The 16,051-nt window shown below is 42.2% G+C and overlaps 1 protein-coding gene across 2 annotated transcripts in view; it reads left to right on the forward strand.

Moving 5' to 3' along the window:
* BCR (BCR activator of RhoGEF and GTPase) overlaps positions 1-16,051 on the forward strand; it is a 102,211-nt gene that overhangs the window by 50,900 nt on the left and 35,260 nt on the right. For both annotated transcript variants that reach the window (XM_037410395.1, XM_037410472.1), the window contains exons 3-6: positions 9,251-9,355; positions 9,862-10,047; positions 13,729-13,836; positions 15,557-15,617. In XM_037410395.1, coding sequence (XP_037266292.1) covers positions 9,251-9,355; positions 9,862-10,047; positions 13,729-13,836; positions 15,557-15,617 — 460 coding nt within the window. The remainder of the gene's footprint in view (positions 1-9,250; positions 9,356-9,861; positions 10,048-13,728; positions 13,837-15,556; positions 15,618-16,051) is intronic.

Consider the following 16,051-nt stretch of genomic DNA (forward strand, 5'->3'; position numbering starts at 1 on the left):
AATCTGTTTGACTTTCAACCTTTGCTTCTCTTTATCCCTTTGCTTCCTAGATTGTAGAGCATTTCAATCCCAAATTGCCGTTTCCCTGAATATCTTTGTCATCTGCAAACTTTTGGTTCCCCAGGTCATTCATAAAAATGCTTAATAGCACAAAGACAACTGTCACTTCCTTCCTACTGTGTTTCTAAGAAAGTGTAGCCAAACAACCTTGAATTCCCACATTGTAAATGACACTTTGAAACCTGTCGTTTAAGTGGTTCAACTTATGTGTTGGCTTTATATCGTTCTGTCTTGTTAATTAAGATGTCATGGGAGAAGATGATGAATATTTTACAAATATCAGTGTACATGTAAATCAACACAATCACCTTTATCAGACAGTTTTATTTGTCTTGCATCAAAATGATTTTGAGAGTCTGACAAGTTCCACAAACCATTGCTACAAAGCATTCATTGTATACATCTTTCTATTACTCCTTATTGGTTAGTACCATATCATATACTTACTTGCTTTTTCTAGGATGAATGTTAGATTAAGAAGCCTGCTTGAGACAGTGTTCTTGTTCTTTCTCATTTATAAAAATGCATTGGCAAGATCTTTTAAAGCTTTATCAAGTACATATATTGTGGATGTTTGCTTAATTTTGTTGGACTGTTAAGTATGGAATCTAGTTAGCTGCTTATGCTATTAATTCTGAGATGCTTTTTTATCTCTCAAGATGAGAATTCTTGTGATGTGCAAGAGGCTTTTGAATGAAAAAATGATCATTAGTAAATTCAAAAGCTCTAGGAATGTTTTAATATTGGCTTGAGGTTTCCAGGTTTTGTTTCTCAGGATGAAGGAAGAATGCCATGTGGCTACATATGGCTGAGAATTATCTTCAAAGAAACAGTTGTCATAGTGCCTGTAACTGGAGGCCTGGAAGGGACACTGCCTAATACTTAATTTTGTTTTTTATTTGTTTGAGTGTTGCCTCATAAGCACTTAACAGTAGTTAATTTCAAAGTTACCTTAATAATGCTGGAAGGCTGCCTTTTTAAAAATAATTTTTAACATAAATGGCTGCTTTCTTCTTTCTAACTATAAAAAGATGGTTTATGGCTTCCAAAAGAAAGAGGTGTCCTGATACAGATTAGACTTCTAATCATGAACCTCAGCAGCTTCAGTTGATCCTGTCTGTAATTAGTCCATAAATGACAATGCGACTCATGAAGGACTGTCCCTGGCAAGGAGGAAGAGACTAATTTATGTATGGTTGCAGTATTTCCCAAACAAGTTAAACTTTCTGTCATCACAAGTTGTTAGATGGCTTTTACTGTAGTTCTGTTCTCAGATGTAGTGGAAGAGAGTCAGTAGCAAAATTGTGTCAAATACACTGTGCTGAGCTAAGCACATAAGATGTGTTGGACGAGAAATACCAGGACATGTATTTTCTATTTTCTTTTTCACTACACTTGATTAGCAGGAAAATATTTTTTGTTTACCTGTGTTTGCTTTTATAGTAGTCTCCTTGCCCTTTTACATCTTTCTTAGGTGCCCGCAATTACTTCTGAAAATTTTAGTTTATGACCAGAGTCTAGAAATCAACAGTTAACAGTGTGTGACAATACAACACATGTACTATATACACACCAGTCTGACAAAATACTAAGATTGTAAAGTTATTCAGAAGTTAGGAAGTGGTGATGGTTAATAAGCCTTGCCTTGTGGCTGTAGCCTTGTCTTGAATCACGATGATAACTATAAAAGAAACTATCATTTCATCTTTTTTTCTGTGGTATTCATGCATTGTTCAGCATATATAGTGAATGATACCGGATTCGGTATTTTCTCTCTAGAGCTCTGTGTATACCTTATTTACAGGATGCTGGGCAAACTCTGCTCTCAGCACAACAGTACTCATTTCCTTTTGACGTGACCATTAACTCCAAATACAGTTGGAATGCTACGCAGGTCTTAATTATCCTTGCAATGTTCCTGTGAGATAAGAGGATGGTATGTTCACTAACCACAGGTAATCAAGGCAGACAGATTATAGGAAAAGCATCTGCTAATTTTGGGTGCTTAATGTGAGATGCGTAATGTTGTGCAAAACCAAGTTCTGACTTTTAATGCAGTTTTCTTCACATTTAAAGTAAAATCCCTTTAATTTCACTTGCAACCAAGAGTTAACAACACTCCAGTCAGGCACTCAGAAAATGGAAAACATTCCAACCAATTATTTTTATTTTTTTAAAATGTCCTAAGTAATTCACTTAGCATCACACAGGCATAGCAGCATTCTTGTGTGGTGCTCATCTGCCTTATCCATGAGACCAGCCTTCCACTTGGAGACTGGGTTGTTGCTGTCTGGATATTTGAGGGCATTTTGCTTTGACTTATTTTGTAAGCTTGTTTTCCGCTTTGTATTTTTTCTGCCAAGTGTTTGACTGAGTCCTTCTGCCTCCTTGTAGCAGCTGTCACCTTTGGTTGGATAGTGCATCAGGGTTCCACCTGGTCTACCCAGCCAGCATAAAAAATGTGCAGAGTGGCTGAGAGCAGTGTCTCTTTCTAAAAAAGAATGAAGGGATACCTCCTGGAGTACTCGTGGGGGGGCTTCATGTTGTTCTCTCAGTGTGGGGAGTAACCAGCTCCCTGTTCCATGTTCAGGAAGTGAGGGCCATAATTGACTGCCAGAAGGTTTGTGGTGTTCTGCACCTTGTCATTTGGGATCTCTTTTCCAATCCCCCCTACCACCTGTGCCATATAAGCAGACTAAAAGAAGCTGGCTGGTCTGCCTCCAAACTGTACCACTTAAGCCACCTCTTATGTATTCATATTCCACCTGCTGTGTATCCGTTGCATAAACTTCTGTTGCTATCCAAGGAGGGTGACAAGGTGCACCAGCATTAGTTTTGTCTGTGACCCAGAGAGGACATAATTAATCAACATGGGTGTTTGTAACGTGGATCTTGGCATCCCTTGACTCGTCATTTTTGCGGTAAGGAGGCCTTAACAAATGTTTGCATTGAGCAAGCTAGGTCGTACCCCCTCTTCTGGCTCTTCCAGAATCTCGTGCTGAGCTGCTGACGCATGTCCTGGTATAAAGCCAATGCTTCTGCCAAACTTTGTTGCTCTGAAGCAAGCTTACAGGGGAAAGAGGAAAAAGGAGAAATAGGTTCCACTAACGCTTAAGTTGTTTGTTTATTTAACTTGAGAAGTGATTTAATTTTCCCGAACCTCGCTTTCTGTAACAGTTGAGCTGTTGTGACTGAACTTTCCAAAAATTCTGGAAACCTGTCTTGGAAAATGTCAGCCCAAATGTTTGCCAAATAAGACAGTGCTGGTAGCTTCAGAAGGTGTCAGACAGTCTTTGTAATAGGTGGTGATGTTTCACTCCCAGAAAGAGACAACGTGTCTGTCTTCGCCATGCAGCTGGGGTGAAAAGTGGAGAAGATATCTGGATAGAGTTAGAGGAGGACAGAGCAAGAGCTTGCTACGGTATTCTTGGGGCACAGGGAAGTGCTGGGACAGCTGGAAGGTTAGTGACTGACACTCTTCACTAGAGAAGAGTTATTGCCAAGAGTTTTGGAGTGGATGGGTTGCAGCCCAGAGGCTAAAGGACCGAGAGAGGATGGGAAGCTTCAGTCATCATGATTCTATTGACACTACTTATGTGGGGAGAGATTACAGTGATCGAAAGAGTAGAAGCAAGAAAGGCCTTTCAAGATCTGGTCGCTGTCAAAGCCAGGCTCAAAGATGTGTGTGGGGCTCTATGGAGGTGGGCACAGGGCAGCCAGTGGAAAGGCAAAACTGGTTCTACCCCCTCAGGAAAGGAGGGGAGTCACTTTTCTAGAGTTTAGAAGATGAGGTTTTTGCCAAAATAGATCTCTCCAATTCTTGTATGTATCATACCCAGGGAGGCAGGACTGCTAAAGCCGAGCGACTAACTCCTACTTCCCATTCTGTTTGGAGGGGAAATTGGCTGGTACTTGGAGATTTCCAGGTAGAATTTCGCTTCCATTTTCAGCCATGCAGTTTGCAGTTGGTGCAGCATTGGCAGTTACTGCTGGTCCTCAGACCAGATTCTTCTGTTCTCACTATTTGCCAGCTACATGGAAAGCAGGGCTATGGCAGAGCAGGTTGTGGATTTTTCTCTGAGCTTCATCCCAAGGGGGTCCAGAAAAGTTGACCTCTGAAGCTACATCAGTAAATGGGATATATTGCTCTGCTTGCTACTTCTGTTGCTAGCTTGTCTTTCCCTCTCCAGCATTTCTAAATCCTTCTACTTTCTTCCTCTGAGTATTTGGTTTTGTTTGTTTGTTTTGTTTTACTGTCACTTTCCTCTCACCACCCCCAACAGATGCAACTTTTCCTTTTTATTGTCCAACTCTTTGCTCCTTAAGGGCTCTGCCTGGATGTACAGCCCTTCCTGAGGAGAGCTGGCACACCAGTACTAATGTTATAAATAATGTTGGCTCCTCTCCCTGCTCCTTCCCTTCCCTGCATGGAGCATGATTGGCTAGATTACAGAATTTGCCCTGTTTAGTATCACCAAGACAATGAGACACCTCCAGCCTGTTTAGCTGAAGCGTTCAAAGATATTTACATTTTAAAAATTGAAATTAATAGTTTTTCTTCCATAGGCTGTCAACTTCTGTATGAGATTCTGAGCTGTCCTTAGGGGAAACCTCTCCTTTGAACACATTCATTACACAGCATATGAACACACTGTACCAAAGGAAGGTCTGAGAGTTAAAGTGCCTTTTATACGCCCACTTTGAATCACTGATTCTCTTTACAGAGCTGCCTTGGCAGCAACCACTTTGCAAAATCTTGTGTGTTGTGGTTTCTAGATTCTTAATCTGTGTTCTTCTAACATTTGCAAGAAAACAATTATTGCTGTAAATTCAAACAACAACCAGAAAGCCCCAAGTTCTTTAAACGGTCAGGAAGAGCTGAATCTGTCTAATCCTTGGAGCTGGTGAATCTCAGGCTGGCAGTAATTGAATACAACATACAATGCCAACCTGGTTAGTAAACTAAAGTACTTAGGCTGACAAGCTGTAAACACATTCAAAACAGCCGTGGCTCAGGGCCAGTGCATGCGTGCTCTGTAATATCTTCAGTGCTTCTAGCCACTCTGACTGGCCTTGGTTTAGGTCACAAGATTGTGCTTCTGACTGTGCCTCAATCTTTCTGTTTTTAAATCTTTGGAATAGCAAGAACCACCACCCAGTTGAGAAGAAAACACCATAACCTTACAGGCATGAGATACCTGTGAAACTTCCTTTATACTGCTTTCCACTTTCCTTTGTGTTTTCTGTTTTTTTTAAGGTAGTTCATGAGGAGTGGGAGGGAAGGATTGATTTCTTGCGTGCTTGTTCAGACCTGGCTGGGTGTTGGGTCCTCACAGCTCCCATGGCAGATAGACAGGAATGCTCTGGCTGCTGCCCCATGATAGTCTTGTGAGATAGATTTATTCTGAAACATGGAGGTAGAGAGGCAGCCAAAAGATGGAAGGGCAGTGGAGAAAGGCTAGAAATGGATGCTGGCATCAAAGAGGTAGGGACAGAGTCAGAACGTGAAATACTAGTCAGACTTGTACAAGTTAAAAAAGGGCTAACCAAGCTGGGTAGGAAGCATGGGATAGACTGCTGACCACCTGGCACTCCCTGCTGAGTAGTTAGTTTGCCAATACAGGCTGCTCCCATGTCCTGCTGGGAACATCCCATCTGCACTTTGGTTAATAGGTGTATTTTTCCCCTAGCTAATGTGGTCTGGTAGATGTGGTACCAGCTCCTCCCCTTGCCACAAGCAGCTCAAAGATTTCTGACTACTTCCTTGCCAGGGTAGGGGAAAGGAGTCCTCAGCCTTGGCAGGTCTCCCTGAACTGGTGGGAAGCTTGATACCTACACCCACGATGTTCCCTCTTTTAACTGCCCTTCTGCCTGGAGTGCAAAAACAGATCAGTCAGTGAGGCTGTTGTGGTCACTGTTGCTCTTTGTTTCCCTTTTTTGTCAGTTACGGGCAAAGCAGAAAATGCCCTTGGCACTGGGTGCATCAGATTTGGTGTACTCTAAGGGGAAAGTGGTTGGACAGCCTCGCAGTATCTCTGCCTGCTAATTACTTTGCTTTGGGTGAGCAGGTGGGCCTGTTCCCAATTCTGTAAGTGAGGGATGTTGTAATACCAACTAATAAACTTACTCCTCCTCTTCCTGATGTTGGCACCAGCTCCCAGTGAGTTTCTCAGTCCTGGAATACATTTCATAACAAGTGTGACTTAAAAAGCACCCTGAGGCTGAAGAAGCATGGGGACTGTTTTCCAGATGTTCATGCAGCAGCAAGAGCTGCTGCTCAGTGCAACCCCAGGTGACATTGTCAGAAAAGGCCTCCCTCAGCAGGGGACACGTGTCCGGGCACTGGCTCTCAGGAGGAAGTACAGAGTGGCAGTACAATGCAGGCAGCAGCATCATAGTGTCATATTGATCCCTGACACAGCAGGAGCAGCAGGAGATCATCTTTTCACATATGAGGGATCTGCATGTAAATTTGAGGTACTGCACTGGAAACCTTTTAATGTGCTTGTGTGATTGTTGGATAAACTCCCCAGAGGGTTTCTGCAGCAACTGCTGTACTGTATCTTAAAGCAGCCAGGCCCTGCCCTGTTTGGCTGCATCTGAAGCTGTTTTGCAAGCATCACGCTTGGAAAAGGCTTCTATTAAAAAGGGTTAGGACAATACTATGGACTTTGCAAAGTAACCTTGTGGTAGTGGCCAGGAAGGAAGGCCTCTAGTGTGTCCTGGGAGATGTTTGCCTCACTGAAAGCACATCTTTTTTAAAGAGAGGAAATTAACATTCAGACAGAAAATGCTGTCTGTCAGCTGACAGTGCCCAGCAAGAACTGGCTTGTAAATTAAAGCTTTTATTTGTGAAGAGGAAAACTGTTGTGCCACTGTCATGACGGGGAAGTTTGAACCATTTAAATAACTTGTCATTGTGTGCTGCTCTTTATGTTACAAATACCCAGCTGGTTTTTAAATCCTTACCTCCTCCAAGAGAACCTGCTAAAGATAATTATAGTGCTGTGTCAATATTGACCAGTCACCTCATCCTCGGGAGTGTGGACTTTGGAGCACTGTTAGTTTTTATCAATGCTTCTTTGTGAAGCTGCATTTTTCTTTTGTAAGTGTTGTAAGAAGTCTCTGGAAACCCAGAGGTGTTGTTTTGGGTTGGGTTTTTTTGCACCAGGGCTGCTATATCCCTGCCTTTTTGGATGAAGGCAATCTTCGTTAAACATCTTGAGGCTGTCTGTCTTGATTATGGTCTACATACCATACCTCACAAAATGGTCCATGAGGTGGACATCCAGGCACTACTGGTAGAGAAATCATAAGGAATGGTCACAATATTGTTGCACACTTCTGTTGGAGCTATTACAGGTAGTCATATGGGTACTCTGTAGGTACACAGAATCTGTTGCAGCATTCATTTTTACCGTGCAGTTTGTTACTGGTGTTCTTCTGAAATCATCTGAACACAACTGCTGAATTACAGATTTCTAGCCTCTTAGATGCTCTCTCAAGATGTTAAAAAGCCCTGTGGTTTTTACTGAACCTTACTGAGGAGTGAGGTGCAAAGACAAGTTCTTCTTTCCATCTAGCACCCGATGTGTATGTAAATTTTACTCATTTCCTTAGAACAGCTTCTGTCTGCCACTTCTATTTAAGAAGTGGTGGTGGTATTTGACACCTCACAAAATTTTTATGAGGTAGTCATTGCAAGGTCTTTTAGCCTAGAAAATAGTTTGTGACATTTAATGAAAGCATTCAAAAATCAGGATAGTTATTGATGAGACTGAATCCAGAAATATCTGGGAGCGTGAGGATCTGTTTCTTTCTTCGCGTGGTGCGTAGGCTCAAAGTCACACTCAGAATGTGACAGTTACTGTCAGCTTACCTATAGTCGAGATACCTTCTGTCCATAATGAACCTCATGTATACATCTATAGGGTTCAAAGTATTCGACCCTAAACTAAATGGAGGGCTTTTTTGTCAGCTATAGGGCTTTATAGTCCGTCAATAGAGTGGTGCATACAGCTATGTTTTGTGATCCTCCTGCTGCTGAAATCAATAGCTGAAGATTCCTGTGGATGTTAAAAGGAGTAGGATAGAGCCCCGAACAACCTACCCAAAGCCTTTGAAAAGTATCCACCCTTTCAGATTCAACTACCGACTCTGTTGTTAGAGACATTTAGCAATATTAAAAAGTTGCAACAATTGTAAAAAGCCATTTCTGTGAATGACAGAAATGAACTAGAAATAAGTTCTATTTATAAGATTATTTATAACCTTCATTGTTCAGCCATATTTTTTTACGGAGTTTATGGAAATACTCAATTTCACTTTATCAGGTTAAACATTTTTCAGGTAACAGTTTTGAGATGAAAGATAATTGAAACTCAACAGAGGGGATTACTGCTTCTCTTAACACTTGATGTTAGTCTTCCCTTGATGTGTACATTTGCCCGTGAATGTATTTATTTTTTTCTCTCTCTTCCTTCAGTTGTTTTGTTGAAGAACTCCTTCATGGAATCCCAATAAGAAAATCAGCATGTGTGTTCCAAGTAGTGCTGATTATTCCATCCTCTCACTAAAAATAGACATTGTACAAGCTGGCACTGAAGAATAATTTAGTGAATAGTAGAGAGTGGGAGAAAGAAACAGCCATCTTAACACCGATGTCAGGCTGTAACTGCTGTATATTCATGTGCATCTGTGTCAATGCAGGGGAAATAATCCTGTCTGCATGGAGAAACATGGCTTTGGAGTAAGATCATAGAGAACTCTTGCGGGAGGAGTGAGTAAATTGCACGTAACCAAGAGTCCCCTGAGATTTGTTTAGGAGGATAAATTCTGAATATTTAAGTTCTGAGTTTTGAATTTTGTGAAGAAGTCTGGGCTCCTAATTGAGGCACTGAACTTGGATGACTAAAGCCAACACCTATATTTCATCTAAGTGACATCAGTTGCTGGTAAATAAAAATATCTTTAATGTTTTATATTTGCTTATTTCTAGAAACAAGATGCTGAGCACAGGTGGGGTTTTTTAGTCTAAAAGTAAATAAAAACCCCAAGTATGCTATGGTCAGCTGAATGATCTCTTTAACTCTCCGTTCTCATTCTTGGTTTTTTTTCTTTCTCTCCAACCCCCCCCCTTTTTTCCCCCTTCCTTTTTTATTTTTTTTTCTCCTTGACAACTGCTTTGTAGAGTGAACCAGACCTGGAAAAAGGCCTGGAGATGAGAAAATGGGTCCTGTCCGGAATCCTAGCCAGTGAGGAAACCTACCTGAGCCACCTGGAGGCTCTGCTGCTGGTAAGCGTTTGTGACAGATGCCATTTCAAACACTGGTACTTGAATTTGATGCTGCTTCCATCCGAGGTTTCCCAGAACTTCACATACCATGGGTTACAAGTTGCTGGGTGCAAAGAGCACCTGTTACTTCCAGTAGAGAAAGAGAGGCTTAAAGAAAGGACTGGATATGGCACACCTAGGGTTAGCGTAGTAGTATCCAGGAGCCCTGTCTTTCAGTATTCTGTGCTAATTATTAGACATGTTGCTGTACAGTTGGGCAGAGATTAAGGAAATCGAGTGCAGAGGGATTTTAATCACACCATTAATATCCTGGGAAAATCCACCTACCAGGGGTGGCTGATCCCCATGACAGAACTTGTTAATGTCTAGCTTTCAGGAGTTGTGTGAATGCAAGTATCACTTATTAATAAGATGAAAAACAGCTCTCTGGAGGGATGTGTTGTAATGTGGCAAGGGTGAAGGTACTTGGTTTGCATGATAACAATTTCCTTTTTTCCTAATTTCAGCCCATGAAGCCTTTGAAAGCAGCTGCCACCACCTCTCAGCCTGTGCTGACTAGTCAGCAGATTGAGACAATATTTTTCAAAGTGCCTGAGCTCTATGAGATCCACAAAGAATTCTATGATGGGCTCTTTCCCCGAGTGCAGCAGTGGAGTCACCAGCAACGTGTAGGGGATCTCTTCCAAAAGTTGGTGAGTCAGCTACCATCACCAAAGTTTCTGTTACCTCCCATTCATCTTGCAAGGGCTGGTACTACTCCCTTTGGTGACTGTGCATAGTCTGAAGGGATGAAAACTCATAGCTGGGTTAGGTGAGAGGCTTCTAGCTTTACCACTGCAGTGAAGGGCCTGCAGCAAAAGTGGCTGTTTCATTGCCTTTAATTCAAGACTCGAGCAAGCTATGCTCCTAATACAAATACAGTTTCACAGAGATGTTGAATCTCCAGGGTGTCTGCAGTGTCATCAGACCATTTGCTTTAGAGGAAGATGGGAGAATGGCAGTGTTAAAAAGCATACTTTGAAACACCAACAGCTAAAAATGTTTCATACTATTGCTGAACTACTTGACATGTATTTCCTTCTTTCTGTGGTGCTTTGCTGTATCTTGTACTGATTGTCTCGGTTTTATGGTCATCGCTTTTGGCTTTGCTTTTCTACCACCATCCTGGCCTTTAATATTACCTTTGCTGCTATGCTGATGCAGTCCACCTGCTCCTGAGAATCCTCCAAGGAACCTCAACAAAATTCTCTGAGTGCGGAACAGGACAAAGACATATACAGCATATTCCTGAGGCTAAATTAAAATTGCTGAGTTTCTGTGCCAGATGACAAATTGTTTGCATTCTAGGGGATTCCTTTGGCCCCTTTAGCCTCTCCCCTAGCATGTGGAGAAAGCAAAGGATTAAAGGAGCTGTTTTTTCCTTTTCAGAAAAGAAAAGAATCTCTGCATTCCAGAGGTGCCTCTGATTCTCAGGGTAGGAGTGACATTCCAGTGAGGGGGTTATTGGATGAGGAGTGTGCTTTACCAGGGTCACTCAATTGTTAGCAGCTGTGTAGCCCAGCACCATCCCCATCCCCTATGGAGCAGGGGGAGATGGGTCTGGAAGATGATGTTTTCCATGCATGCCAGCAGCTCAAGATCAAAATAGGGGAATCTGTTTTTCACTGCCAGCATGTTTTAGCCAGGAGGGGTCAAGTTGGTGCCTTGGTGAGTAGTTCATGGTATGCAATTTGAGCAACTGGTTTAAGAAGACAAAGCCACCTGCTGCTGGTTGCTGAAGCAAAGATACAGAAGGCTGCTGAAAAGTGGAAGCCTCTCAAACTCCGTTGAAAGTGTAGTGCAGCAATGAAGATAGCGCTAATTGTAGAAGACCTGAATATAATCTTCACCACTGCTGCCTGTGGAGCAAGCTTTGATTCACTATACAGCTACTTAGGCCTTTGTTTAAGACCATTTCTTGCTGATGGTGGTTGCAAGTGCAGGAGTTAAGCCCATCCAGAACTCTATTTTTATGTTCCCCTGACTCTTCTGCATTTGTTACAGAATTGTTTATTTTGTTGGATTACTGTTGGAAGCAAAGGAGCAAATTGCCCTAGCACAGGAAGCTTTGAGCTAGCTTAGCAGTTTCAGTTTCTGGTGGTTTGGTACAGTATCAGTGGGAATTGTGAACTCTTTGCTGGATGAGATAAAGCTAATAATTCTTGGCAGGCAGTGGGAAGCAGCTAGATGAGAGAGACGGCAAGAGCATGAGGCATTACAAGACATCCATACTGGATGTACATCAAATATTTTGAAGCAGACTGTTTACTTGTGGGCATGCCATGCAATCTGATGATAAACACTGGAATTGTTATTATCCTGAGGTTCCTGGGGACATGAATTTTCTTTAATATCACACAAAACAAAGCACCATGGATTGGAGTTATATAGGTAGTGCATGCAAGGCGTTTTAGAATTTCATGTGGTCTGGCACGGTATGATCCATTTGCAATGGCAGTGACTGTTATTCCACCTTTTTCCTGTTGAAACTAAGGAAAAGGGAAAAAAAAAAAAAGACACTAGGCATGTGGGAGTGAAAAATGCTTCTCATTTTTGGGGAATATTTTGTACGTATCTCTTATAACTAGAAAGGAAGCACTTTAGAACTGTTTTTAGAAATGATGAAATATTTAGCAAATATTATCACTGATTAGTTTTCAGGACTGGAAAAAAATGTAACCAAAAGCCAGTTATTTCTACCAAAGCTTATTTTTTGCCATGTGTTGTTTTTAATTGGAAAAGAGAAAACTTAAACCAGCATGAAAACTTGTGTGAGCATTATTGCTTTGATTAGAAACTCAGTTTTTAATTAATATGATGTTTTCATGGCGGCATGTTTAGAGGAGGAAAACAAAAGCTTAGAAAGACTGTTCAAGAGTAGCAGGAAATGGAAAGAGCCACACAGGAATGGAGAAACTGTAAAGCTCTGCCATGTTAGCTGGCATCATCCAAAACTGAATGTCATAAATCCTGCAAATGATTAGTAATTCTGACAGCAGCTTCTTCACAGAATTGTGTTCCAGTGGCAAATACAGATTTTATTCTCTCCACACTGTATGGGCCAGGTCATCCCTGGTGTAAGTGAGCACAGTTCCCTCCAGCTTTGGTCATAACCATATCATTTTGTATGGGGGTTGAGACTGGTTCCTAATCTTTCAGTAGAATGTGCCCTAGGAAATAGCTTACGATTTCTTAGCCTCTGTTAGCTAAAGAAATTTGTGTAGGCATATATTTCCTGAGAGTCGCTTTTTCTCTTCCATCGTCTCTTGCATGAAGCTTCATAGAGAATGGGGAACACAATGACTGTGAGACAGCAGGAGAGGAAAAGTGCACTGCGTGGGAAAGTGAACTGCTCTGCCTGTTGCATGTCTTGGGCAGAAGTGTCAGGGAATTTGCAGAAATAATAAGGTTAAGTGCAAGCTCATCTGGTAAGAACTCCTTAATGGAGCCTTATACAGCACTCCACCTGTTGGCTCACCATGCATTTGCAAGCATGTTCAAGCTGCTGAGGTGTTTACAGCACACCCTGTGCAGCGCTGCAGCACAAAACCAGCTCTGCAATCCAGACAACCTTGGAAGCTACCCAGGGATTTCCGGAGCTGGATCTTACGTTCTCTGGCTGCAATTCCTAAGTCAGCAAATGGGACCAGTACTAAGACTCTGTGATAATAATGGCTTATTACTGTACTCTGAGGCCTGTTCCATCTTCTTCTGGACCAATGCTTATTCCTTCTGCTGGAAAAATTGCCATTTTCCATCACCTAGTGCTGCAGTCACTGCCTTCCAAACAGATTTTGCTCTGGATCTTTCTTCTGTATTTTCAGTGCTCCACTGCCCTTATTACAATGTTCACTAGTGCAAATATGGGTTAATATCTGCATTAGGTTTGATTTAGTGTGTCCATCATGCAAAAGCTAACAAGTAGCTTGCTGGGGTCACATTTGTGCTGTTGGGCTGAATCATTCCTGTCTGATTCATATTATGTGGCAAATAGCCAGCAGCTCCACTTACATCAATGAGCTAAAATATTAATAGATACTAATCTGGCAGTTCAGAAGGGAAAAATAGATGGCAGTGATAAGGATGCATCATTCTTGCAGGCTTCCACATCCTTTGCAAGTGAACTTGTTCAGCATACATGGAACTGGGTACATGGGAGCACCTGTGCTGGTTAAGCAAAGCTGACAGGTCAGTGATGTCTTCCTGGGCCTGCTTAGCATTCCCTGTGATTCTTTGATGTGAAGGAACATGACCCAATCATTAGATACTGAGGCTGGCCATCCCAAACTGTCTTCTTCCCCAGAGTTTATTTAATTTTGTTTTGCTTCCTGCAGGCCAGCCAGCTGGGAGTGTACCGGGCCTTTGTGGATAACTATGAAGTTGCTATGGAGACAGCAGAGAAATGCTGCCAAGCCAACGCTCAGTTTGCTGAAATCTCTGAGGTAATGTCATGGTATTCAGACACACGAGCTGTCTGGATCTGACTAATATTCTTCGATGTCACTCCTGTCTATCCTCCAAGTATCTTTGCAGCCCTGACTTCTGGAGGAGTTGTGACCTCACGTAGACTCACGTCTTCAGCTCATGTTCTTACAGCGATTTATGCTTTGGGCTAATAGAGGTTATCACATAGACAGCCTTTATGTGCTGTTCCCACCCAGGGAATCTTGTAAAAACTGGCATTGCTTTGAACTTCTCAGCTTTGTGCCACCTTCATGCATTTCCAGAAGGGAAAGCTGTATTTAAGTTTCTCACATATTTCTTTTGCTAGTAATGATGCTGACTATGGTGTAAAAAGCCATCCTTAATGGCTTCCATTATGACTGTCAGTGGAGTTGCAGGCTTCGCTGGCATGGAGAGGAGGAGAGGGTAGCTGTCTGTTTAAAAAAGCAAGTGTGTCCACCATAGTTTATAATATTATTCATTGGGCTTCTCTGATTTCCTCTTTTTAAGAGGAATGCCTGTGTCAGAGCATTGACATCGAATACTTTTTTAGACTTCCCGGGCCACCAGCTTTACCTGCAGTGCATGTTCTCATTGACTGGCTGTATTGTGGTGATTATGTCTTGGAAGAACTCCGTTGCCAAAAAGACATGAACTTCATATGTGTGTCCTTAAAAAGAAACGGATAATCAGAGCCAAATAAAACTAGGGGCATTCACTGCTCTGAAAAAAATCCTGAGTATATTCAGTATTGTGTGTCCCTTTAGATTTTTATGATAAAGAAGTAAAATAAAACATGTTCCTTGCATGAAACGAGGGAGGTAAGACTTGCCTGCTGTACTACTCATTGGAGTGCAGATGTCTTCTGTTCTTTCCTTTCCTGAGGATTTCCATCAGGTTCTGGTCCTTTCCCTGACCAGTTCAGTGCTCTAGTGGTGTCCTCTCATCAGTAAGTAGCCTCCCCTGTGCTTTTCTTTCAGTGCTAAAATGCATTTCATGGACTTTCCTGTTTATTAATAGTAATATGTATAGATGATACTATGGTCATCCCATATGGTCGTCCCTAGAAGACAGAATAGAGATTAAGGCCCCAGGGTCCTGGGCTCTGTGCAAATGTGATCCCTCTGTTTTGCTGTTTTCTGAAGGGTGATTCTGAAATCATGCTAGTATCTGCTGTATTTGGAATAATGGTGGTGATGCTTTTGCATTTGTGTCCTGGTGAGGATTTCAGAGCTCAGCACACTAATGCATGTAGCTTCACAGTCCATGTGCAGAGAGGGAGGAGTTGCAGGCATAGCTCTGAGTACAAGTATGAGGAAGTATAACCTGGGGGTACTGAATCCCAATCCTGTACTTTATTTATTGATGGTGTGCACGTGCTGTGACAACAGCTGCATCATTATGGATGTGTCTTTCTCCTCAGGTAATTTTAAAACTCCACCATCCCTGTTGCTGTAGGTGGTTACCTGCTTTGCTGCATCTCTACTGATATGCACTCCTAAGAAAATTGCTTATTTTGAGTTGTGTGGATGCCTGCGACATGGCAATGGTGGATTTACCAAGGAAAGCACGCTTTTCCTTCACTGACTTGAGCTGTGATAAGACTGTCCTCCATTCACACTTAGGCCCTCCCCTGGAGGAGCAGATAGCCTCTTACATTCCCATGTGATATTTCAAGGTGATTGACCATCTGCTATGTGGGTTTTCTTTTTCTTTTAGAATCTAAAGGCTAGAAGCACAAAGGAATCTAAAGATCAGACGACGAAAAATTCCTTGGAAAGTGAGTGATCCATGGAAAGGAGACTGGTTTGTCAGGACTGGATGAAGGCTGTTGCCAAACCTCCACTCTCCCTTTTTGTTTTTAAATGCTGGAAAATTATGGAGTCTCTGCTGGCTCTACCTGGGAAATCAGTTCCCTTTTGCTAAGTAGCAGAGCTGATGCATAGTAAGCTATGTGCATTCATGGGGAAGTCCCTGCCCAGCTTAAAACTTCATCAGTCCCTTTGGGCAGAACCAGGCCAGCCAAAGGACTGCTGTGATTTTGAGAGAACATCTGCTACCCAGTGATAGCACAAATGCAATCCTAGCAGTTATTGTTATGTGGGTTTTGCCCTATGGTAGCATCTAGAGAGCCTGATCAAGATCAGGTTCCATGGTGCTTGTTTCTATGCACAATAGTAGAAGTAAGTAGAAGCAGAAGACAATCTGTGTTGG

This window comes from Falco rusticolus, chromosome 1 (assembly GCF_015220075.1).
Source record: "Falco rusticolus isolate bFalRus1 chromosome 1, bFalRus1.pri, whole genome shotgun sequence".
NCBI lineage: Eukaryota > Metazoa > Chordata > Aves > Falconiformes > Falconidae > Falco > Falco rusticolus.